The 27,516-nt window shown below is 41.6% G+C and overlaps 1 protein-coding gene across 3 annotated transcripts in view; it reads left to right on the top strand.

Annotated features, from left to right (window-relative positions):
- Nucleotides 1-27,516, top strand: part of prkd3 (protein kinase D3) — a 421,244-nt gene that overhangs the window by 275,996 nt on the left and 117,732 nt on the right. For 2 of the 3 annotated variants that reach the window (XM_060831342.1, XM_060831343.1), the window contains exon 5: nt 18,039-18,181. In XM_060831342.1, coding sequence (XP_060687325.1) covers nt 18,039-18,181 — 143 coding nt within the window. Of the gene's footprint in view, nt 1-11,467; nt 11,541-18,038; nt 18,182-27,516 lie in introns of those variants that run through there. The other variant, XM_060831344.1, reaches the window with a different exon arrangement.

Raw genomic sequence — 27,516 nt, 5'->3', positions numbered from 1 at the left:
CAGGAACTGTTCCAATCCAGTAACATCCCATAAAGACACCCCTTGGCAGTAAGGTAAATTGAAACAAAGATTCTTACAAGCAGAAGGGAGCAATATCCAAAGAGATTTCAGAGAGAAAGTCAGTTAGGAGCCATTTATTAAAGCTTGCAACCTTCCTGGACTCGAGCATCTTGTAACTGCCACAGCTAAACCAAACTAGAAAAAAATCTGAACTGGGAGAACTGGCCACTTCACTGCCATTGTTAAACCAGGCTCTTCCTAGACCCCTCGGCACCTCAGCCTTTCCGACTTCCCTTAAAAAAAAACCCAAGGACAAAATAACCTTATTAAAGTTACATTATCCTTTGCAGGTTCTTTCTGCAGCAGATGCTCATGGCTGTGTTATAAAATGGTCTTTCTGTGCTGTGACTAGTATAAATGATGTAAACTGCTTTCTCCCTGAGCTGTTGTATAATAACAATGGAAATATGGTATACTGGTATGATTTGTATGATTATTCAGGCTGATGAAAGTAACCAAGGGTCCTTGTTGTTATTATTATTAATAGTTTTCTTGGCTTTGTCTAGCAGCAAATGCCATATCGAGGGCTATGGGAAATAACAAGAAAGTGAAGTTGAGAGTTATCTGATCTCATTCAATGGTGGAGTAGACTTGATGGGCTTAATGACGCTATTCCTATTCCTTTGTCTTATGGTCTTATATTAGAGATTCCTCTGAAAATTCTTGAAGCTGCACTGCTACTGCATTTTTCCCCATAACCACCAGAAATAGGTGATTTAGGAGTATGCCCTTTAGGAGTTATTCTGCTTTGGACAAAGAGAAATAAGTTGATTGTTTCCACAACATGATTTATCTCTCTTCTTGAAGATGGTTAGAATTGTTGCATTCTTACAGTGCAGAAATGTTGAAGACTTGTTTCTCACAAATCCATGGAATGAGTGCATAGAGTCCATATAAGCAAAAGGAGCTCTTCGTTAGCCTGGCCTAAGCAGTCTTTTAAGTTCATTGACATAAATTTAATTTGTCTCTTTAGGTATTCTATCAGAACTATAATTATAATTTACATTGTGTTTTAGGTTACATTGTTGAATAACTAGATGGGTTGTGGAATAATGATTCCAAATGAGTTAGTTTTAACTGAAATATGGTGAAACTTTGATCCAGAATTCCCCTTTTTGTGTGTATCTAACCAACTACTTTGTACAATAAAGGCAGTCCATCTTTTTGCCCGCATTTTGATACGTTGCCCAGGTAGAAAGAAAAATGAGCATCTGTCTTAACTATTTATTGTCTAGTTTACATTATTGAATATGTTGTGAAAAATTACAGGAAGGTGATTATTTTTAACATATGCAATAAGTTTTAAAAGCTTTGTGATATAATTCACAATAAAGTGGATAAATTATTAGCATAAGTAGATAGAAATGATGGTGATAAAGTTGTGATTGTAGAGACATGGCTGCAGGATGATCAATGAATGTCTCGATGTGTTAATGATATAGAGAAAGGGCAGAGAAAAGGGGAAAGGAGGTTGAGTAACATGGTCAGGGGAGTAAACAATGAGGAAGGATATTGGCTTTGAAAATCATGTTGTAGAATCTATATGTCTGGTGCTAAGAGACAGCAAGAGCAGAAAATATTGTTATGGGTCGTCTATAGCCCCCCCCCCCCCCAAGCAGTAGTGGAGATGTAACGGAAAGCATTAAACAAATCGGAGATGCATACAATAAGAATGAAATTGTAACCATAGGTGACTTTAATCTACATCTAGATAAACTATTAATGATGTTATAGACCAGGATTACCATGTGTACATGATGGCTTTTAAACCAATGCACTGAGGAACCAGCCAGAGAACAAGTTATTCTGGACTCTTCAGTGAAAACCATTTAATTCACCACCTTACTGCGTGGGGTGTCTTGAAGAAGAATGCCCATAATATGGTGAAATTCTTCATTGAGATGGGGAGTGAAGTAGTTAAATCTGAACTAGGGTTCTGAATCTAAATGAAGGTAATTATGAGGCTTGAATTGGTAAGGATAAATTTAGGAACTTTACTAAAAGGTTAATGGTAGATCGGCTAATATTTAAAGAACTTGTGTATGAATTATAACAATTATTCATTCTTGTCTGGAACAGAGGTAAAAAAGGAAAGATGTTTCAACCATGACTTACAAAAGAAATTAGGGATAGCATTAGATCCGAAGAAGAGACATACTAAATTAACAGAAAAATCAGCAAGTATAACAATTAGAAACATTTTAGAATTCAGCAAAAGGGAACAAAAATTTTGAGCAAGGCAAAGAAGTAGAGAATGAGATTAACATTGAAAAACTGACCATAAAAGCTTCTATAAATATATGAAGAGAAAAAGATTAGTAAAGACAAATGTAGGTCACTTACACTTAGAAGCCAGGGAAATTATAACAGGGGATAAAGAAAGGGTTCTGTCTTCACAGACCAGGGCACAAATAACTTCGCAGAAATGTTAAGCGACCAGTGGTCGAGTGAGAGGGCAGAATTGAAAAAAATTGATATCAGTAAGAAAGTAAGGAAATTAATGGGGTTAAAGGCTGACATCGCCAAGACTTAGGTAAAAACAATGACTGCAGATGCTGGAAACCAGATTCTGGATCAGTGGTGCTGGAAAAGCACAGTGGTTCAGGCAGCATCCAACGAGCAGCGAAATCGACGTTTCGGGCAAAAGCCCTTCATTAGGAATATAGGCAGTGAGCTGGAAGCATGAAGAGATAAGATAGAGGAGGGTGGGGTGGGAAGAGAGTAGCATAGAGTACAATGGGTGAGTGGGGGAGGAGATGAAGGTGATAGGTCAGGGAGGAGAGGGTGGAGTGGATAGGTGGAAAAGAAGATAGGCAGGTTGGACAAGTCCGGACAACTCATGGGGAGAGTGCTGAACTGGAAGTTTGAAACTAGGATGAGGTGGGGGAAGGGGAAATGAGGAAGTTGTTGAAGTCCACATTGATGCCCTGGGGTTGAAGTGTTCCGAGGTGGAAGATGAGGCGTTCTTCCTCCAGGCGTCTGATGGTGAGGGAGCGGTGGTGAAGGAGGCCCAGGACCTCCATGTCCTCGGCAGAGTGGGAGGGGGAGTTGAAATGTTGAGCCATGGGGCGGTGTGGTTGATTGGTGCGGGTATCTCGGAGATGTTCCCTAAAGTGCTCTGCTAGGAGGCACCCAGTCTCTCCAATGTAGAGGAGACCGCATCGGGAGCAACGGATACAATAAATGATATTAGTGGATATGCAGGTAAAACTTTGATGGATGTGGAAGGCTCCTTTAGGGCCTTGGATAGAAGTGAGGGAGGAGGTATGGGCACAGGTTTTACAGTTCCTGCGGTGGCAGGGGAAAGTGCCAGGATGGGAGGGTGGGTCATAGGGGGGCGTGGACCTGACCAGGTAGTCACGGAGGGAACGGTCTTTGCGGAAGGCGGAAAGGGGTGGGGAGGGAAATATATCCCTGGTGGTGGGGTCTTTTTGGAGGTGGCGGAAATGTCGGCGGATGATTTGGTTTGTGCCAAGGTTGGTAGGGTGGAAGGTGAGCACCAGGGGTGTTCTGTCCTTGTTACAGTTGGAGGGGTGTGGTCTGAGGGCGGAGGTGCGGGATGTGGACGAGATGCATTGGAGGGCATCTTTAACCACGTGGGAAGGGAAATTGCGGTCTCTAAAGAAGGAGGCCATCTGGTGTGTTCTGTGGTGGAACTGGTCCTCCTGGGAGCAGATACGGCAGAGGCGGAGGAATTGGGAATACGGGATGGCATTTTTGCAAGAGATAGGGTGGGAAGAGGTGCAATCCAGGTAGTTGTGGGAGTCGGTGGGTTTGTAAAAAATGTCAGTGTCAAGTCGGTCATCATTAATGGAGATGGAGAGGTCCAGGGAGGGGAGGGAGGTGTCCGAGATGGTCCAGGTAAATTTAAGGTCAGGGTGGAATGTGTTGATGAAGTTGATGAATTGCTCAACCTCCTCGCGGGAGCACGAGGTGGCGCCAATGCAGTCATCAATGTAGCGGAGGAAGAGGTGGGGAGTGGTGCCGGTGTAACTACGGAAGATCAACTGTTCTACGTAGCCAAGAAAGAGACAGGCATAGCTGGAGCCCATACGTGTGCCCATGGCTACCCCTTTGGTCTGGAGGAAGTGGGAGGATTCAAAGGAGAAATTGTTAAGGGCGAGGATCAGTTTGGCCAAACAAATGAGAGTGTCAGTGGAAGGGTACTGTTGGGAACGTCTGGAGAGGAAAAAATGGAGGGCTTGGAGACCCTGGTCATGGCGGATGGAGGTGTAGAGAGAATGGATATCCATGGTGAAGATGAGGCGTTGTGGGCCGGGGAAACGGAAGTCTTGGAGGAGGTGGAGGGTGTGGGTGGTGTCTCGAACGTATGTGGGGAGTTCCTGGACTAGGGGGGATAGGACAGTGTCGAGGTAGGTAGAGCTGAGTTCAGTGGGGCAGGAGCATGCTGAGACAATGGGTCGGCCAGGGTGATCAGGGTTGTGGATCTTGGGAAGGAGGTAGAACCGGGCAGTGCGTGGTTCCCGGACTATGAGGTTGGAAGCTGTGGGTGGGAGATCTCATGAGGTGATGAGGTTCTGTATGATCTGGGAGATGATGGTTTGGTGATGGGAGGTGGGGTCATGGTCTAGGAGGCAGTAGGAAGAGGTGTCCTCGAGTTGGCGTTTAGCTTCAGCGGTGTAGAGGTCAGTGCGCCAGAGTACCACTGCACCCCCTTTATCCGCTGGCTTAATGGTGAGGTTGGGATTGGAGCAGAGGGATTGGAGGGCTGCGCGTTGTGAGGGTGAGAGGTTAGAGTGGGGGAGGGGGGGTAGACAGGTTGAGGCGATTAATGTCCCGGCGGCAGTTGGAAATGAAGAGGTCGAGGGCAGGTAATAGGCCAGCGCGGGGTGTCCAGGTGGATATAGTGTGTTGGAGGTGGGCAAAGGGGTCCTCAGAAGGTGGGCGGGAATCCTGATTGTGAAAGTAAGCTCGGAGGCAGAGGCGACGGAAGAATTGTTCGACGTCACGGCGTGTATTAAATTCATTGATGCGTGGATGGAGGGGGATGAAAGTCCTTTGCTGAGGACTAATCGTTCGTCCTCAGTGAGGGGGAGGTCTGGAGGGATGCTGAAAACTCGGCAGAGCTGGGAGCTGGGATCTGGTGTGGCTGTGGAGCTGGGAGTGGGGTCGGGGCCAGTACCTGGAGTGGGTGTGATGGTGGGGGTAATGGGGGTGGAGTCATGAGCAGAGGTCATGTGCCCCTCAGGATTCTGGGGGTGGGGATAGTGACAGTGGGGTCTGTGGGGGGCGTATCAGCAGACTGCAGGTGAGTGGCGCTGGTGGGGGCGGAAGTGGTGGCAGACACGGCAGTAGGGGTGGCGGAAGTCAGTGAGCGTGTGGCATCAGCGATGATGTGAGGGCCGGAAGTGGCTTTGGGACTGGCCATGATGTGGGCGGAAGTGACATCATCAATCAGCATGGAGGTGGAAGCTGCATCAGCCGCATGGCTAATGGTTGATAATTTACATCCCAGCATAGTTCAGGAAAGGACCCTGGAAATATTAGATGTATTGGTGGTCATCGTCCAAAGTTCTGTAGGCTCTGGCGAAGGGAGGGAAAGACAAAAAGCAATTACAGATGAGTTTGCCTAACATCAGTAACGTTCGAAAAGTACCAAAGGCTGTTATAAAACACGTGAAAACACATTTGAAAAGCATTAATAGGATTGGACAAAGCCAAGTATGACGTTATTAGAAGAAAATTATGCTTACCAAATCTATTATTTTAGGCTGCAGCAAGTAGAATGAATAAAGGAGAACAAGTGCATGTGGTGTGTTTGGATTTTCATATGGGCTTTGATAAGTTCTGTGTAGCAGGTGAGTGAGCAAAATTAAAACAGAATGGGGGTAATGTAATGGCACAGATTGAAAATTGGCTCACAGACAGGAAACGGAGAGTTGGAATAAATCCATGTTTCACTGAGTAGCAGTTGGGTACCTCAAGAAACAGTACTCAGTTACAGCCATTCATAATATATGTAAATAACCTGGATGGGGGAACCAAGTACAATATTTCTAAGTTTGGTTGTGATACAAAACCAAACTGAGAGTTGTTAGGAGGATGCAAGGAGGCTTCGAGGTGATTGCGATAAGTAGGGTGAGTGGACAAACACGTGGCAGATGCGTTGCTAAACTGAAATAATAAGCTTCAGTGTGAAAATTAGGGAGGCAGAATATTATTTAAATATGATATATTAGGAAATGCAGATATATAACAGGATCTAGGTGTCCTTGTACAACAGTCAATGGCTTCAGTTATATAGCGGCTTGGTGAGACCATACCTGGAATGTTGCAAGCAGTTTTAGTCTCCCTACCTAAGAAAGGATATTCTTACTTTGCAAATTATCAGCCTAGTGAACTTTCTGTACACTCCATCTATGAGAAGACTCCTATGATGAGAGACTGGTTTGACTGGGCCTGTATTCGTTACAGTGTAGAAAGATGAGAAGGGATCTATAGAATTTTATTTGTTTCAAACAGACCTAAACAGTCTGGGTGCAGGGAGGATGTTTTTCCTGGTTGGGGTGTCTGGAACAAGGGATCTCAGAATAGGGGGTAGGTCATTTAGAACTGAGATGAGGAAAAAGAAGTTCTTCACTCAAACGGATTGTGAACCTGTAGATCTCTACATAGAAGGCTATGGAGGCCAAGTCACTGATTATATTCAAAAGACATATTCCAAAATTTCAAAGGCATCAAGGAGTACAAGGAGAAAGTAAGAATGTGGCATTGAGATAGAGGATCAACTGTGATCGCATTGAATGGCAGACCGATCTCGTAGGGCTGAATGGCTTACTCCTGCTGCTAGTTTCTGTGTTTTGTTTTTATGTTAAGTAGCTGCTCAAGAGCCAGGCTATCACTCTTGTTGCTTTTCTGCCTTTCTCCCCCAAGAAACAGACAGGCCTCCAAAATGTTTTCTATATGAACTGTTCTGTACTACCATTGATGAATTTATTAGTTAGGTAAAGAAGTGGAAGTAAAGAAGTGTTTTATGTAATTCAAGATAATCATTATCTGGCCAAATAAAATGTGGGGCCCGATTTTACAACATCCTGCTTGGGGGTTTGAAGGCAGGAAAGGATATCTCAAAATGCACTGCATGGCATTCCTTGGGAATGCTGTGGGGAGGGGAATTGCCTTCAGTAAGCATGGCAGAACCACAAACGAGGCTGTATAAAGTGGGCATAGGCGTGACTGTAGTGTAGGTAGTGGGATGAGACTCTTAAGTGGCTATCAATATGACCCACAGGCTCAAGGGTGGGTGTGTCCTCCCACTCTAAGGTAGGTGTTGGGAAACTGGAGGCACCTCCTTTATGGTGCCTCTGTGCCCATTGGAGACAATTCCCCTCTTCATAGCCTTTCCAAGTTTCCCCTTTACTCACTCCTTCCCGCCACTAATAGCTCCATAATCAGGGCTTCACAGCTTATACCTGACACATTCCCCCATACTTAGCTTGATGTTTGGCTCCAGTGATAATCTCCATTGGAAACTGCCAGTAGTGTAAGCAGTAGTCACAACTCTTACCTGGAATTGCTGGGGCTACAAAACTGAATGTCATCTAATTAGCCATGGTCTCCTGAGGTTAAACTTCTTATAGCTGTAGAAAATAGGGTCGCAAAGCAATGTAGGAAGACCAAATTCATGTTGGCTGTGTTCAGCAAGAGAATGCACTTCTTGAGTCACTAAATCTGCCTGTTATTTATCCATCTGCTCTGTTCTGACTCCACAGATTTACTAATATTATCTGCACAGGATATGTGCCTGCTTCAAGTGATGTGAGTTATGCAAATGGATGAATACTCTGATTCTTTGAAACTGGTTTTCTCATTTTCAACTTGGTGGCCTTCCTGTACAAAGGAAAGTGGTATTACGTTTAGAGTATAGTGAACAATGTTTCCTGTTGCAGTTTAATGTTACTTTTCACTTGTTTAGTTTCAAAATCATTGGACACAGTAGATTTTGCAATTAGGACTACACTAAACTGTCCAGGAATGTCAATGTCATTTTTGTCTGTAAGTCTTCAAGCTTGTGATGCTTTTTTTCCATTAATTTTTGCCCATCCCTTGTTGTCTTGGAGAAACTTGTGGTGAGTTGCCCTTGTGAACCATTGCATTTCAATTCCCCAGTGCTAGGAGGGAGGCAGTCCCAGCAGTTTGAAACAGCTACAGTAAAGAAACAGTGATGTATTTCCATGTAAGATCGTGAATGGTTTGGAGAGGAACTTGGAGATGATGATGTTCCCATGTATCTGCTGCTTTTGATATCTGTTGTAGTGGTTATAGGTTTGGAAGGTCGCTTCTAAGGAGCCTTGGTGAATTTCTGCAGTGCATTTTGTAGTCTCTATGCTGCTCCTGCTGTGCACAGGTAATGGAATGAATATTTGTAGATATGGTGCCAATCAAATGGGGTTGATCAAACAGTTCTAGTGCCACACAACACGTTCACGATATTCACAGAGTGAAGAAGGAACTTCAGTGGTCACTGTGTGGCAGCCATTCTTATTGATACTATAATTGACAGGCTGGTTGGTGAGAATGAGTCATGTATGTCTTTCCCCCTCCCCTTTTTGGTTCCTTCATCATCTGCTATTGTCCAGCTCAGCAGTTATGTCAATAAGGACTCGACAAACCTGGTCAGTCATGGTGCAGCCAAACCAGTCTTGATCATACACGTTGAAGTTCCCCACCCAGAGCATATTCTGCACTCTTGGCATCCTCAGAGCTTCCTTCAAGTGGTAGTCAACATGGACAACTGCAGAGTGATTCACCATATTCATCAATTCATCTGCCATAAGTGAAACAGGTTTTCCACAATTACCTTTTTGTCCCATGAATACTCCAAGTTCCACAGCTAAATTCTTCCAGTGTGTGCTGCCATGACATGATTTCTTGGATCACAACCACTGCCAGTATGAGAGAGTGAGTGCTGCTCATGTAACACATGCCACACATACATGCTTCTTGATGAGACAGATGTCTGCAAGTTTATTCACAACACTCGCTAATTACACTGCTGTAATAGCACGAATTTGTACATAGTTTGGATTCTCTACTTTCTGATACTGTATATTTCATACACAGATGACTAATTGAACACACTACAATGATGCCATTGCACTGAAGGTGACTCAAGGTGAGACAGGTAGCTTAATACTGGAATATCACATGGTGTGATGTCATGCAGATACACTGTCAATCTAATCTAGAGTCTATGCAATTACACAATACTGTGTTATTTATATGGATAATATTGCCTGCAAGTTGGTTGGTTGGTTGTTTAGTTCATCACCATACTGTAAATGTGTGTTGATGGATAACTCATTTATATGTTGATGTGCATTGAATGAAGTTGTGCACTTCAAGTATGGTGTGCTGGAGGAGAGGAATTAATTCTTAAAGTCCTCTTGTTGCGCTTGTTAAAATTTGCCTCGTTTGAGAACACGATTTGCAATGCTACAAAAGTCACCAAGAGCAATTTCATAAAACCTGTGTTCCATTTTTTGTTTGTGCGGTTTCCTTTATACTTTCGGAACTTGGTATGTCCTTATGCACCACTTAGTACTTGCTGCCCTCTAGTGGGTAACCACTCCGGAAAATGAAGAATGTACAGGCACCAGCAATGCTCTTGGTTTAAAACTATTCTTGCATTCTTCCTTGGCTGCTAGCATAATTACGTTTTTGTACTGGTATTTACACAGTCAGCAGTGTCTCCATTTGCTTTGGCTCACACTCCGGTACAACTGAGGTCTGTGTCCATATAAAATTAGCTCAACATGTACTGAAACGTCTTTTAAAGTGCAAACAAATGTCAAATTGTACATTTTGGCACAAGTCCAGTGTTGGCTGAGCAGGTGCCAATTGGGAACCTCCTATTTCTCTAAAATTAAGGAGTTTCGCTTCTTTATACTTTCAAAAAATTATGCAATGTATACTGAATTTTTCTTATTGAGTCTAATATGCAACTTAACATGCATTTTTTTGCATTAGTGATTAATTTCAAAATGACAAACATCTTGCAACTCGATTAATTTTGGAATTTTGAACAATCAGAACTATATTTTAAAAAATTTGCATCTCCATGCAATCTATATCACCTTTCTGACTTCAATAAAGACTGTCTATCAAAGTGTGTAACACTGTGTAGTTGCATTCTCCTGCCAGTGGAGGTATTGCAAGACCACTCCTAGTTTAAGTATATTACATAATAGAAAGTTTACAAAAGCTCTTTTTACTATTAATGTGTACAGGGGCGTAAAAGATCAAATAAAATAGTACACAGAATTGAGGTTCATTAATCGAATGAATAACTTATTTCAAAAGATGGATTGAATGATATTTTCAAACCCTGATATAATTATCTCCTCCAGTTTAACTCCACAGTCCACATCTGATCTTGACTTCACACATACAATGCTATAGGCTGTCAACAGATTATTAATAGTTTGCAGTCCTCCAATAATTTAAAGACCAATTATGTTTGCCTTAATTATTTTGTTTATTGATAGAGTATTGTGATTGTAAAAAATAGTTTGCCAGTTGTATTGGTAGAAATGGGATTGTAACAGTTCTCAACTCCAGTCACTGCTGCATTTCTAGATTGCTGCCATAAGTGACTGACCATCCTTCTCCCTTAATGGGGAAAGTTGAAGAACATCATTAGGTGCCAGGAGACCCCTTGACTCCTCAGCAATATCAGCAAGGGCCTGAAAATTCTTAATGTGACATAGATTTTGTTCAGTTGCATTGGTACAAAGATTTTTAACAATGATAGGCAGCACCCAATCCCAGGATTCTCAGCTCATTTGGATTTTGGGGCATTTTCACTGCCATGAGGTAGGGGTGCAGGCAGCTGGACCACACATAGCACTTCACCCTTTCTGGCATTTAAAAATCCCATCCCCATAATATTTTTGTAGAGCCTGACCTTTTTCGTAAGTAATGTTTAAGGACTCTTGGAGGAATCATGAATCACAGGGGTACCAGTATCAAGTCAAACGACAAATATAAGGCATTCAGCCGTTCCACTGAAATACACTATTATATGGCCAATGACAGAAGCTTATAATCACTTCAAACTTAATCTGGTGTTATGACTTAGATCGGAGCATGTAAACTGATTTCTTTCTTTGTCCCACTCCTTCATTGGCCACATTAAAGTTTGACTTGAAAAGGAAGGTGTTACTGGCAATTATGTATGAGATTTTACATGGCTTTGTATTGGAAACAAGACAGCAAGTTCCTACTACAAGCTCTATATTTATTAACTAATAGCAAAAAAAACTTGCTCAGGGAAATATGCAAAGATGATTAAAAGTTTTAAAATATGCAAATAGTTCCAACCACCCTCCTTATAATGTAATGCATGTGTATGTGATGTTTTTATAATCATCATTTCATTAGGATCAAGAGTATCCCTCAACTAATTTCATTTGACTTCAACCTGATGGATCGACCTCTCACCCAAAGAAGGAAAGCCGGTATGGATTACCTACTTTATCGTAGTCTGAGGTACAATTGATTTTTACCTGGGTTATAGCTTTCCCTCATATGGCCCAGGTGAAACTCGTCAGAAAATATTCCTCCATCATAGGTATTAGGAGTTGGGAAAAGTAAGTAACCATTAAATTTGAGGAAAATGAACTTATTCACAATGTCCCTAGTACTGTAACCGAAGATGCATCTTCCTGAATCATTTTTGGTTGGGTGAATTTACTCTTTCTGGTCAAAATAATATAAATTCAAAATTTCCCTTGAAGAAGTCTTTATTTGTAGTGATAAGGCCTTCCATTGGATTTTCACATCTCTCAGCTTTCACGTTAGGAATTTCAGAGAAGAGAGAGAGGAAAAAGGCTGTTTGCTTTGTGGCAAGTTTTCTCAGTGTGCTAAATCAATTTGATTTTTTTGCACCCATAAATGGAGTCAGGAGATCACTTTCTACAAGTGTTCCAAGTTCACTGTCTTCATCCAAACAGCTTTTTCCTTACAAAAACAAATATTAGCGACTGTCTTTTACTTTGCCCAGTGTTCTTTTCAAAAAGTGTTTACAAATACATACATATGTCCCATCATTGATATTATAATTTAACATCATAGATTCATGCAGCACAGAAAAGGCCCTTCAGCTCACTGAGGTTGCACTGGCGTAACCATTGATAAAACTGCACGAATCCCAATTTCCTACAGTAATAGAGTCATAGAGGTGTACAGCATGGAAACAGACCCTTTGGTCCAACTCATCAATGCCAACCAGATATCCTAAATTAATCTAGTCCCATTTGCCTGCACTTGACCCATATCCGTCCGAACCCTTCCTATTCATATACTCATCCAGATGCCTTTTAAATGTTGTAATTGTACTAGCCTCCACATGTCCTCTGGTAGCTAATTCTATACACACACCACTCTGTGTGATAAACTTACCCCTTAGGTCTCTTTTATATCTTTCCCCTCTCATCTTAAACCTACACCCTCTAGTTCTGAACTCCCTCACCCCAGGGAAAGATCTTGTCTATTTACCCTATCCGTGTCCCTCATGATTTTATAAACCTCTATAAGGTCACCCCTCACCTTAGATGCTCCAGGGAAAACAGCCCCAGCTATTCAGCCTCTCCCTACAGCTCAATCCCTCTAACCCTGGCAACATCCTTGTAAATTATTTCTGAAACCTGTTAAGTTTCACAACATCTTTCCTATCGGAGGGATGTTTTCTCAGAGGATTTGGTTCAGTTATTAATTCAGTTGATTGCTTCTGAAGCATTTCATAGATTTGCTAAATTTGGTAGTGGCTTGTTGATTTTCGGTCCACAATAAGTACTGGAAGAGTGTGCATGAAGGATGCGTGGGCAGCCGTGGAAGTATGACAGATGAGGACTTGAGGGCCTCACGTTTATTATCAGAACTGGGCTGATGTCCCAATAATTGAAGGTAGGCATTCCAACCTGTTACTCATCCTTTTGCCTCTTCAGGCTATCCCCAGGGAAGATGAGAGGTTGACTCCATCCTGCCCCAAAATATGGCAGCCTGGGGCCTCCGTAACAGACTTTGCCAGACTCCCAATACTTATCTCCATTACAAAAATCTAGTTCCAGATCTTTGTTGTTTTGGGACTGAGATAACTCCATTCCCACAAAGTATTTCCAAATATGCTTGAAAGGCACTGAGAGTAAAATGACACTTTTACTTGTCAACTAACTGAACTGCTTAAGGGAGTGAATGAGTAGCTGGGTCATGCAGAGCATAAAATTCCTGAATCCTAATTATTAGGTTGATCCCAACCATGGCAGAAGAGGAGTACATCAATGATATCTAGTGTGCCGTTTCTGGGGAGAGAAATGGGAGCAGTTTTCTTTCACAGTTGCTGTTTGCTGGAAGGCTGTATCTGAGGACGTTGTAGGATGACTGTATTTCAGTGATCCAGTTCCATGATCGTGACACTTCAGGCCTTTACATGCAGACTGGTCATATTCGTGAGATGGAAGGGATGCAGCCATGCTGGCCTTTCTGATTTGGACAGACATTGTGCTAATTTTCAAGTTTGTTTTTACCTTAACTTATCTGTTACTATTTGCTAAAATTGAGCGAAATTAGATAAACTAGGAATTAATGAGTTCAGTTTAAAGTTGAAGACTTAGTTCACCATAGAACATCAGTTTCACTTTCAAGATCTTATGTTGAATCAGAGTCACATAGCACATAAGAGGCCCTTTGGCCCACCAAGTCTGTACTGACCTATCTACACTAATCCCACCTTCGACACTTAGCTCACAGTCTTGAATATTGTTGCATTTATGACAAGTAATCATTTATGTACTTCCTCAAGGTTGTAGGGTTTCAAGCCGGTTTTTACTACTCTCCCAGGTAATGCATTTTACAATGTGAATTACGTTGTTGTAAAACTCTCCGTTTGTTGAAAGTTAAAATTTGTATCATTCCAGTTATGAAACTACTGGACAAGCTTGATCTTTATTACAATCTGTCTTGTTAGACTATATCTTTTAATGAATAGAATGTGCAGAAGAACCAAGAATAGTAAAAAGCATCAAGATTCTGGGGTTGAATTGAAATACTAAACTAAATCTCTATTTTGCAGAAATATAAACAAAAATGACTGAATAGGTATATTGAACAAGTAAATAATTTTTCTAAACCACTTACACTATATATGCAATTCTGGCATTACTAATTAATACGGTGTGAAAATGACTTAACAGGCTCATTACGGGTTAAACACCCCGCAGATTGTTCCACAGTGTGTCAACCACCAGGGTGGGAGTTGTTTTGATGGCATTAACCATTTGAAGAACAATGTTAAAACTCTGTCTTCCATGCAAGAAATTCACAGCCCTTCACTTTTGAAGGGCGAACCTTAGAACACTTCGAAGCCTGTCTGACTTGGCCTGCCTCAATGGCTGCTCATGCTTCAGTAGTATAATCTCTTCTTCCTGAACTGAGTTACCCAAAGCTTCCAAGACTGCCCCCAATCATCCAGATACCAGCAGAGTTTCAGCTTTTATTAAACTGCTTGCTCCACAAAGCTGTTGTAGAATTTCTTTAAATTCTAACCTTTCTCACTTCCATCAAGCAAATACTGCTTCTAGGCTTCCTGCATTCCATATACAGTTGCACTGAACTATCATTGACTTCCAGATCTTCCAGAATTGTTTCCCCACAGAATGGAAGCATCATTCTCTGGAACTTCTCCTTCGCCTTCACAGCCTGGAATCTGCAAACAGCAACGCTTGTGCTGTTTAGCCACTTCCCCTGTTTCAGTATTTAGCCAGCTTCAACTACAACTAGCTTCCCTGTTAGCAATTATCTGGATAAGTTGAAAGCAAAGGACCACTTAAGGTCCACTGTTTCCATGACGGCATTGATTGCTCTGAGCTACCTTTAACCTGACCTTTAGATTATCAACCAAGTTTGGAGCAACAGAGATCTAATGGGCCACTAAATCCACTCAGTTTTGATTCTTGTACAGATCAGTCAAAAGTAATGTAAATCCTGATATCCTCAGTCAAAAAACTAACCATAGTAGGGATCTCCTCTCTGCTGGGTTGGAGGAATCTGTGGTTGGTGTTTGCCTGTGCCCATGCCCCAAGTCAACAGTAGCATTTCGACCCTAATTCCCAAAGATGTTTGGACTCTCATTCATTAGGCAGTCACCAACACACTTGAGTAAATCCAAACCAAATCTAGAGAGGGAGAGCCAAGTATATTTAGAGTTAGAGCTGAATGGCGAAACGGTTGGCCTAGGTTGCTAATATTTATGTCATTACAATCCAAATTAATAGCTGTAATCAAAGTTCTGACTGAGACTAGTTGGTTTCAGAAGCTCATCCCATACTGACTTCGTTATGGGTTTGGATTATTTTCTTTTTGTTTTTCTTCCTGATGAAATGTTTTTTGTGCTTGAATGTATAGCAACAGCAATATTATTCCCTGTATGAGATCAACTTTTCAGGAACCTGAGGTGGTGTCAAATGGTGGAGAACTGGGTTTTTTAAAAATCTTTGCTGTATGCTGCTCTTGGAAGCAAAATCTTGCAGCTTTGCTGTAAGTTCTAATGTGTGATGAGTGAACCACATGATGCCCTAGTAACTGCGGAAACCAACGTTTGTTATAGTCATAAAGGGCCTCGACATTTTATAAGCTTGAGTGCACAAGTCTGATAGTTCTTTGCTAATATTAGGAGAGATAGAGAGGGTATCATAGAATCATACAGCGTGGAAATGAGCCCTTGGTCCAACTTGCCCGTGCTGACCAGGTTTCCCAAAGTAAACTAGTTCCATTTGCCAAACCTTTCCTATACATGTATCTGTCCAAATGCTTTTTAAATATTGTAACTGTACGTGCATCTACCACTTCCTCAGGCAGTTCAATCCATATACAAGCCACCTTCTGTGTGAAAAAGCTTCTCCTCGGGTCCCTTTTAATCTTTCCACCTCACCTTAAAATTATGCCCATTAGTTTTGAACACCCCTACCTGAGGGAAAAGACCTTTGCTATTCACCTTACCTATGCCTTTCGTGATTTTATAAACTTCTATAAGGTCACTCCTCAACTTAGGCTCCAGGGAAGAACAATCCCATGCTATACAGACAAGGCGGTTAAGAGGGTGTTCGGCACACATGCCTTCATCGCTCAGACCTTTAAGGATGGGAGTTGGGATATTGTATTGAGGTTGTACAGTGCATTGGTTGAGCCTCTTCTGTCCAGATCTGGTCGCCCTGTTATAGAAAAGAGATTATTAAACTGGAGAGGGTTCAGAAGTGATTTACTTGGATTTAGTAGGAGTGTTTGTATTCTAAGGAGGGGCTGGATAGGCTGGGACTTTTTTCTTTGGAGCATAGGAGGTTGAGAGGTGTTCTTGTGGAGGATTAGAAAATCATGAGGGGTAGGTGAAGCTAGGTGTTGTTTTCCAAGGATGGGGGATTTCAAGATTTGGGGACATATTTTTGAAATGAGGAGAATGATTTAGAATAGACATCAGAGGCAATTTTTTTACACAGTGTCTCGAATCAACTTTTGGAGGAGTGGTTCATGCAGGTACAGTTACATTTAAAAGTCATTTGGATAAGTACATGAATAAAAAATGTTTGGAGGCATATGGGCCAAGCACAGGCAGGTGGGACTAGTTTTATTTGAAGTTATGGCCATCTTGGACTGGTTGGACCAAAGGATCGATTTCTGCGCTACTCTATCCAGCCTTTCCTTACAACTCAAACACTCCAGTCCTGGTAACATACTCGTAAATCTCTTCTGCATATCTTCAATTTAATCATATCCTTTCTGTGTTAGGGTGACCAGAATTGTGCAAATTACTCCAAAAGTGCCCTCACCAAGATCTTGTACAGCCACAACATGACATCCCAACTCCTATGCTCAGTGCTCTGACCAGTTAAGGCAGGCGTGCCAAATGTCGCTTTCACTGCCTTGTCTGACTGTGATGCCACTTTAAAGGAACCATATACCTGCACCCCAGGGTCTCTATGTTTGACAACACTCCCAGGGCCCTACCATTTACTGTGTAATTTCTTCCTTTTATTTGTCTTAACAAAATACAACACATTACATTTGTCTAAATTAAACTCCACTCCTCCGCCCATTGGTCCAGCTGATCAAGAACCCGTTGTACTCTTAGATAACCTTCTTCACTGTCAATTCTGGTATCGTCTGCAAACTTACTAACCATGCTTCCTATATTCTCATTCAGGTTGTTTATATAAATAACAAGCAATAGTGAACCCCACCCTGATCCCTATAGAACACCACTGGTCACAGGCCTCCAGTCCGAAAAGCAACCATCCTCCTCCACCCTCTTGTCTCCTACCATCAAGCCAATTTTGTATCCACTTGGCTAGCTCTCCTTGGGTCCAAACCAACAGATACCATCCAGAGGTAAAGGCATCAGTTCCATACTGTTAGATATGTCAATAAAAATATTTCATAAAATGGTTTAGAAATTGCCAGGCAGTCTGCTAGGTCACATGGGTTCTTTGAAAATGCAACTGAAGTTTTACACAACTGATGTAAATTCAAAGCTCCATGAAATTGCTTCCTGGATGGTTCCAAATCCTATTGATTCCAAGCATACTGATGCCAGATTGGATATTTGACATCTGTTGCGACATTCAACTCTTGAGTACTTGCAGAATACTCACTCTGGACTGATGCAAAAGTGGCTGCACCACATATCATATGATAGAGCTGACCGAACTTGCACTTTGTCAGAGCTTCATTGTGATAGGGTTGAGGAATAGTTTCATCTCAGATGCTGCAGCATAATCCCTGATTTCCAAATTTGGCTTTGGCTTTCATAAGTAAGCTAAGTAATTTATTGTTCTGAAAAAGAGTCACACTGGGCACCATGTTAATTCTGTTTCCCTCTCCATAGCTGCTGCCAGACCTGCTGTTTTTCTCCAACATTTTCTGAATTTACTTTCTTTCCCTAAATATCCATGTTTAATTCTGTTCAGGATGTGGTCTCAACTATCACAAACGATGTGCCTTCAAAATCCCAAATAACTGCAGTGGAGTGAGGAAGAGGCGCCTGTCCAATGTGTCTTTGCCCGGGCTCTCTGTTCCAAGGCCCGCACCATCGGATTCTGTGTCAGAGGAGGTGAGCATTTAATGACATGCCAATAGCATGGGGTTTACTTTGTCAAATTTGTCTAAACATGTGAGAGTTAGTTTATCTAGCCATGTTAAATAATGCATATTATAATTGTTTGTTTTTTACATCAGATGTGTGCACTTCCAAAAAGAGATATTTTTGCACTGCTCTGAGAACTGTGGTGTAACATTAAAATTTTATATTCTTGAAAGAAGCTTTTTCTTTCCAAGCCCAAAGTTTGTCTTGAATTGACTCACTTGTTAAGAGTTTCAAACTACTCTTTTTTTTTGGTTGGGGGTGGGTAAGCGGTGCGAGAGACAGTGGATTTCATGAGAAAATGTTTTTTAAAAAGTGTGTAGAAGGAAAACTTCCACCAGTGAAGAAAGCCAGGGAGAGGAACTGAGGAAGGGAAGGGTCAGCTGAAGCTTCATCCTTTGAAATTATAGTTCAAAGATAAGGACAACCATTTCAACTGGAATCCTTTAATTTATCTAAGGTGAAGGGAACCAGATTTTGTGCAAGAAGCCAGGGACGGTTTATTGTTTCTATAACCTTTGGAGCATTTTGTACTTGCTTCTGGGATAACCTTTATGTGAGAATGAAGGTTATGATCCCATGCCTTTCCACCAAGAATGTGTAATGTAAGAGTTAATATAACAGATGCTGAAAAGATGCAGTTGGCAAGAGCGCAAATGTTCTGACGAAAGCAACCCAAGTTTATCCAGCCTTTCTTCACAGCTGAATCACATCTTTACAGCTCTATACCAGGCAATAGCCTAATGAAATTCCTCTGCACCCCCTCCAGTGCAATCACATCGTTCTTATGGTGTGGTGACTAGAACAGCACACAGTACTCCATCTATGACCTAACCAAAGTTTTGTATAGCTCAAATGTGACCTCCAGGCCCTAATAAGTTATGCTACAACTGTCAAAAGTCAAGCATCACATCTGCCTTCTTAACTACCATCTCCACCTCTCCTGCCACTTTCAGGGAGCTGTGGACATGTATCTCAAGCTCCCTCTCTTCCTCTGATTTTCCTGGTGTCTTGCCATTCATGTGTTCTTAGTTCTTCCAAAGTGCATCTCCTCACACTTATTGGGGTTAAATTCCATCTGCCACTGATCAACCCATTTGACCGATCTGTTTATATCCTCCTAGAGTCTAACACTTCCACACTGTCAGCTATCCAGTCAGTCTTTGTGTCATTCACAGACTTAATAATCTCTGCCCCTTCTCTCCATACACATTGTCATCTACATAATTTATGAATATCATATTATGGGACTCAGGACTGATCCCTATGGTATGTTACTGCATATTGGACTCAGTCACACAAACAACCTTTTACCACCATTCTCTGTCTCCTGTCACTAAACTAATCTTGAATCCAACTTGCCAAGTTATCCTGGATTTCATGAGTTTTTATCTTTATCAGTTTCCCTTGTGGGACTTTGTTGAATTACATCAGCAGCACTACCCTCATCCAAATGTTTGGTCTCCTCCTTGAAATGTTCCACAAAGTTGTTAGGCATAATCTTCCTCTAACAAAGCTTTGCTGACTATCCTTCATGAAACCTTGCCCCTCTAAATGGAAATTAATTTTCACCTTCACTATTTGCTCCAATAGTTTCTCTACTTCTGATGTTCGACTCACTGGTCTATAGTTCCCTGGTCTATCTCTTCCATCCTTGCACCGATCTTGCTTAGTATTCTTCTGCAAATTGCTCAACCTGCTTCTCTGTCACTACACATCTTAAAACTTATTACATCATTAAATTGTTCCACTGTTGATGAAAAGTTATCAGTTTGAGACATTTAACTCTGTTTCTCTCTTCATAATGCTGCCTGACCTGCCGCATCTTTCTGTTTTTGTTTTTTATTCCCATCCCCAAACTTGCAGCTATTGAAGTATTTAGATTTTTTTCTTAATGACATATTCATTTTCAATAGAAAAAAAGTGACTTGTTGAGTGTCCAATAATGCTGACTATATAATTTAATCTGATAATCCAGTACAATCCAAAAAAATGCACCATCGCAGGGTACTATCTTTCAGGTGAGACATTAAATGATACTTTCCCTGTCCTCCTGTGAGAATATGAATGAGCTTATGGCATTTCTCAAAGAAAAATGGGATAATTAGCCTTGTGTAAGACCAAAACACACACGAACAAAAATTAGACCATTCAGCCCATCGATTCTGCTCTACCATTCAATCATGGCTGATAAGTTTCTCATCCATTCTCCAACCTTCTCCCATAACCCTTGATCCTCAAGTGTCTTGGACATTGTCCTTACTCTTCAGCAAAACAACCATACACAGATTCATCTTGTTAATTACCTCCCTGCTGCTTGCAGGACCTTGCTATAACTCTGTTGAAAGTCATACTTATGTACATTTACAGGAACGAGTATTTCATTGGCAATACACTGATTTGAGACATCCCAAGATCATGGAAGGTGCCATATGAATGCAAGTCCTTTTCTTGTTAACTGTTGGAAAAAGTTGTTACTGATCCAAAACTGATTTACTTTTAGGCCAGGAACTGCTGTTGTCAAAGTCACAGCTGATATTCTGTGTGATGGTGACAAAGTTACATTTTCCTCATTCTTCTCAACTAGTTACAGCATTGACACTATTGACCATATTGTCGTCATCCTATGCGTTTATGCAGTTGAGGAGGACTTCTCTCACCATGGTTCTGTACTTCATTATCTAAATGTAATCAGGCAATCATTTGCAATGTCATTTCCTCCTGGTCCCATATTACGGTTTTTGTTATTCCCCAAGCATATATGCTTGCCCCCTTCCTATTTCTCATTTACTGCTGTGCTTTAGAGGCGTCATCTGATGAACATTTGTTGATACATAAAGGCTGACATGACCCAGCTCCATTTTACAGCGACCTTTCTTGATTTCTCAGCTGATACAAATTATCAGACTATTTATTATCACAGGAACACTGGATGAGGAGAAATTTAGAAAGAATGTTTTTAAACCTGAAACTGTTGTTTGCAGTCACTATTCCAAATTCCATTCACTAAATGCAGGCTCAATCCCTCAGCCTTGGCAACAGTTTGAGATTAAGTCAATCTGTTGCAATCTTTCTGTTACATGTAACCCAAACTTGAGGTTCCAACTGCATAGTTATGCTATCTTCAAGACTACATTTTTCCATGAGCCTAACATTGCATCTTATTTTGTTTTCTATTGAAATCAGTAAAATAGGCTATGAAAGGGAAAACTGATCTGATTTTGTCACTTTATTGCCTGGTGTGTAAGATTGCAATTCTCACTGTAGAGTTTCTTTATGCATATGCCAACATTATTTAAGCCGGGCAGTTTACTTGCCACAGATGGCATTCCCAGCTGCACAGCATCTAATGTATGCCACAGAGTATTTTGATGCAGTCTATACTTATTCCTATAAAGCCTTCAATCACATTCCAAACCAGATATTTATCCTCTTTTTTTAGAGGAGTTAATTGACGTAGTATTAATTACGTTTGAGTGTTCCACATATTTACTCATCTATTGGTATTTTTTCCCCCGCCTAATCTCTGTGCTTCACTTGAAGCTTTTTAATGTTGGTACTTTTGCCCTTGATTTATGACTCCAATGTAAGTTGGGTAGTACATTTGTATCTGCATTATTCATGACACTTTGATTTATGTTTTTGAAATAGCAATTTTGTGCTTTTTTTGAAAATATCATCCAGCTTGGGTTTTTTTTAGTCTGTCTTCATTTTTGAAAACTCTGTGACCCAGGACCAGTCTTGGAAGTCTACTCGGAAGCCTTTACAACGTGCTTATCATTTTGGAGATGATGTCATCAAAATTCCAATAGTAACCTTACTGCAACTTATAGAAGAATTCTGATGAGTGATTTGTTGAAGACTTGTTTATCTTGAGTCAAACTACAATGATGCATCTTCTAAAGATGTTAATATTCTTTAAGGGCTTTGCGAAATGAAATAATTTGATATTGAAGAGCTTCCTTTTCTGTCTCACGACACAAAATCCTAGACTACTCTTTCATAAAGTCACAGAACTGTACAGCATGGAAACAGACCCTTTGGTCCAAATAGTCCATGCTGACCAGATATCTTAACCTAACCTAGTCCCATTTGCCTGCACTTAGCCCATATCCCTCTAAACCCTTTCTATTCATATACCCATGCAGCCTTTTAAATGCTGCAATTGTATCAGCTTCCACTACTTCCTCTGGTAGTTCATTTCGTACATGCATAACCCTCTGCTTGAAAAAATTGCCCCTTAGGTACCTTTTATATTTTTCCCCTCTCACCCTAAACCTATGCTCTCGATTTCTGGACTCCCACACCCTAGGGAAAAGACCTTGTCTATTTAACCTTTCTATGCCCCTCATGATTTTATAAATCTCGATAAGGTCACCCTCAGCCTCCAACCCTCCAAGGAAAACAGCCTCAAGACTATTCAGCTCTCCATATAGCTCAAATCCTCCAACCCTGGCAACATCCTTGAAAATCTTTTCTGGACCCTTTCAAGTTTTACAACATCCTTCTGATAGGAAGGAGACCAGAACTGCAAACAAAACTTTCCAAAAGTGGCCAAACCAATGTCTTATACAACTGCAACATAACCTCCCAACTCCTGTCTCAATACTTTGAGAAATAAAGGAAAGCATACCAAACCCCTTCTTCATTATCCTGTCTACCTGTAACTCTACTTTCAACAAACAATGAACCTGCACTCCAAGGTCTCTTTGTTCAGCAACACTCCCAGGACCTTAACATTAAGTGTGCAAGTCCTGTTAAGATTTGCTTTCCCAAAATGCAGCACCTCACATTTATCAAAATTAAACTCCATCTGCTGCTTCTCATCCCATTGGCTCATTTGATCAAGATCCCATGGTACTCTGAGGTGACTTTTTGTTGTCCACTACACCTCCACTTTTGGTATTATCTGCAACCTTCCTAACTATATCTCCTATGTTTACATACAAATCATTTATATACATGACAAAAAGTAGTGGATCCAGCATCCATCTTTGTAGCACTCCACTGGTCACAGACCTCCAGTCTGAAAAGCAACCCTCCACCACCATCCTCTGTCCTCTACCTTCAAGCCACTTTTGTATCCAAATGGCTAGTTCTGCCTGTACTACATGAGATCTAACTTTGCCAATTCGTCTCCCATGGAAAACCTTGTTGACCGCCTTACTGGTCCATATAGATCACGTCCACCGCTCTGCCCTCATCAATCCTCTTTGTTACTACTTCACAAAACTCAATCAAGTTTATGAGACATTATTTTCCACACACAAAGCCATGCTCACTGTCCCTAATGAGGCCCTGTCTTTCCAGATACATGTACATCCTGCCCCTCCAGATTCCCTCCAACAACATGCCCACCACCAACGTCAGGCTCACTGGTCTATAGTTTCTTGGCTTGTCCTTACCACCTTACCTAAATAGTGGTACCACGTTAGCCTAGGCTTCTGGCACCTCACCTATGACTATCGATGATACAAATATCTCAGCAAGGGACCCAGTAATCACTTCCCTAGCTTCCCACAGAGTTCTAGCGTACACCTGTTCAGGTCCTGGGGATTTATCCACCTTTATGCATTTCAAGATATCCAGCACTACCACCTCTTTAATATGGACGTTTTTAAAGATGTCACTGTCTATTTCCCCACATTCCATGTTTCATGTCCTTTTCCTCAGTAAACACTGATGCAAAATACTCATTTTGTATCTTTCCCATCTCCTGCGGCTCCATATAAGCTGTCTTGCTGATCTTTGAGGGGGTGGAGTGGGTACTGCAGATTAGACCCAAGATTAGACTGGTGCTGGAAAAGCGCAGCAGGTCAGGCAGCATCCGAGGAGCAGGAAAATTGACATTTCAGGCAAAAGCCCTTCATCAGGAATGCCTGAAACATCAATTTTCCTGCCCCTTGGATGCTGTCTGACCTGCTGACCTTTGACGGGGTCCTATTCTCTCCCAAGTTACCCTACTGTGCTTAATGTATTTCTAAAACCTTTTGGATTCTCCTTAACCCTATTTGCCAAAGCTATCTCATGTCCCCTTTTAGTTACTTTGATTTCCCTCTTAAGTGTACTCCTACTGCCTTTATACTCTTCTAAGGATTCAACTCAATCTCTCCTGTCTATACAGGAGATGGCAAAAGCAGGGAGGTGTGGTATTACTAGTCAAGGACAGTATTACGGTAGCAGAAAGGACATTTGAGGACTCGTCTACTGAGGTAGTATGGGGTGAGGTTAGAAACAGGAAAGGAGAGGTCACCCAGTTGAGTTTTCTATAGCCTCTGAACAGTTCCAGAGATGTAGAGGAAAAGATAGTAAAGATAATTCTGGATAGGAGCAAGAGTAACAGGGTAGTTGTTATGAGGTCTTTAGCTTTCCAAATATTGACTGGAAATAGTACGGTTTGAGTACTTTAGATGTCACAGTTTTTGTCTGTTGTGCACAGGATGGTTTCCTGACACAGTATGTAGAAAAGCCAACAAGGGGCAAGGCTACATTGGATTTGGTACTGGGTAATGAACCTGGCCAGGTGTTAGATTTAGAGGGAAGTGAGCACTTTGGTGATAGTGATCACAATTCAGTTATGTTTATTTTAGTGGTGGAAAGAGATAGCTAAATAATGCATGGCAAGAGTTATTGCTGTGGGAAAGGCAATTATGATGCAATTAGGCAAAGTTTAGGATGCATAGGATGGGGAAAGAAACTGCAGAGGATGGGCATAATTGAAATGTGGAGCTTATTCAAGGACCAGCAACTGAATGTCCTTGATAAGTGCGTACCTGTTAAGCAGGGATGAGGTGGTCAATGAGGAAGCCGTGGTTTATTAAAGAAGTTGAATATCCTGTCAAGAGGAAGAAGAAGGCTTATGTTGGCTTGTCCTTACCACCTTGCCTAAATAAGGCTCAGTTAGGGTGCTTGAGAGTGACAAGTTAGCCAAGAAAGACTAAGAAAGCTAAGAAGAGCCAGGAGGGGACGTGAGAAGTTGATGGCATGTATCTTCAAGGAGCTTTCTATGGGTGTATCAGGAATAAATGAATGACTAGGGAAAGATTAGGTCCAATCAAGGATAGTAGTGGGAAGTTGTGTGTGGAGTCCAAGGAGATGGGAAGGCACTAAATGAATATTTTTCGTCAGTATTCACATTGGAAAAAGACAATGTTGTCGAGGAGGATACTGAGATACAGGCTACTTGACTGGACAGATTGATGTTAGCAAGGAGGTGATGTAAGCAATTCTGGAAAGTGTGAAAATAGATAAATCCCCTGGGCTGGATGGAATTTATCCTCTGATTCTCTGGGAAGTTAGGAAGGAGATTGTAGAGCCTTTGGCTTTGATCTTTATGTTGTCATTTTCCACAGGAATATTGCCAGAAGACTGGTGGATAGCAAAGGCTGTCCCCTGGTTCAAGAAGGGACGTAGAGACAACCCTGATAGTTATAGACTAGTGAGCCTTATGTCGGTTATTGGTAAAGTGTTGGAAAAGTTTGAGAGATAGGATTCATAATCAACTAGAGAGGAATAAGTTACAGGGATAGTCAACACAGTTTTGTGAAGAGTAGGTTGTGCCTCACAAACCTTAGAGTTCTTTGAGTTGGTGAGCAAACAGGTGGATGAGGGTAAAGTGATTGATGTGGTGTATATGAATTTCAGTAAGGCATTTGATAAGGTTCCCCACGGCAGCCAATTGCTGAAGTCATGGAGGCATGTGATTGAGGGTGATTTAACAGTGTGAATCAGAAATTGGCTTGCTGAAAGAAGACAGAGGGTGGTGGTTGATGGGAAATGTTCATCCTGGAGTTCATTTACTATGGTGTACTGCAAGGATTTGTTTTGGAGTCACTGCTGTTTGTCATTTTTATAAATTACCTAGATGAGGGTGTAGAATGATGGGTTACTAAATTTGTGAATAACAGTAAGGTCAATGGTATTGTGGATAGTGCTGAAGGATGTTGCAGGTTATAGAGGGACATAGTGTGAGGTGATTCACTTTGGAAGGTGCAACAGGAATAAAGAGTACTAGACTAATGATAATATTCTTGGTAGTGTAGATGAGCAGAGATATCTCGGTATCCATGTACATAGATCCCTGAAAGTCACCTCTCAGGTTGATAGGGTTGTTAAGAAGGCATCCGGTGTGTTCACTTTTATTGGTACAGGGACTGAGTTTCAGAGCCACGAGGTCATACTGCAGCTGTACAAAACTCCGGTGCGGCCGCTCTTGGAGTATTGCGTACAGTTCTCGTCACTGCATTATAGGAGGGAGGTGGAAGCTTTGGAGAGGGTTCAGAGGAGAATTACTGGGATGTTGTCTGGTATGGAGGGAAGATCTTATGATGAAAGGCTGAGGAAGTTGAGGCTATTTTCATTAGAGAAAAGAAGGTTGGTATGTGACTTAATTGAGACATATAATCAGAGGGTTAGATAGAGTGGACGGTGAGAACTTTTTCCTTGGATGATGATGAATAGCACAAAAGGACATAGCTTTAAATTGAGGGGTGATAGATGTAGGACAGATGTCAGAGGTAGTCTCTTTACTCAGAGAGTAGTAAGGGTATGGAAAGCATCGCCTGCAACAGTAGTAGACTTGTCAACTTTAAGGGCATTTAAATAGTCATTAGTTAGACATATAGATGAAAATGGAATAGTATAGGAGAGATGGACTTTAGATGGGTTCTTCAAGTTGGTGCAACATCGAGAGCTGAAGGGCCTGTACTGTGTTGTAACGTTCTATGTTCTATACTTCAATGCCATCCCTGTGCCTAAGAAGGCTCATGCAGCATGTCTCAATGACCCTGCCCAGTGCCCCAAACTTTGGTGGTTTTGAAGTGATTTGAAAGGCTGGTCATGGCATTAATCAACTCCAGCTTCCCCACTACTCTTGACCCATTCCAATTTGCTTATTGAACCAACAGATCCACGTCAAGTGCCATATCACTTGCCCTTCACTCCTGCCTAGAACATCTTGACATGACTCATTGACTACAGTTCAGCCTTCAACACTATTATCCCCTCGAGACTGATTACTAAACTTAATGATCTTGGACTCAGCCCCACTCTCTGCAACTGGATCCTCAGTTTCCTGCCCCACAGGCCACAATCAGTGAAGATTGGGGACAATATTTCATCCTCACTAACACGGGAGGCCCCTAGGGTTGTGTACTCAGCCTGTACTGTACTCACTGTATACCCATGACTGCGTCGCCTAATGCCATTTACAAGTTTGCTGTTGACACCACCATAGTCGGTCGAATCTCAGATGGCAATGGAACAGACAACAAACGGGAGGTGGAAGACCTGGAAAAATGGTGCAC

This window comes from Hemiscyllium ocellatum, chromosome 10 (assembly GCF_020745735.1).
Source record: "Hemiscyllium ocellatum isolate sHemOce1 chromosome 10, sHemOce1.pat.X.cur, whole genome shotgun sequence".
NCBI classification, from domain to species: Eukaryota; Metazoa; Chordata; class Chondrichthyes; order Orectolobiformes; family Hemiscylliidae; genus Hemiscyllium; species Hemiscyllium ocellatum.
This window is presented reverse-complemented; position numbering and strand designations above follow the sequence as displayed.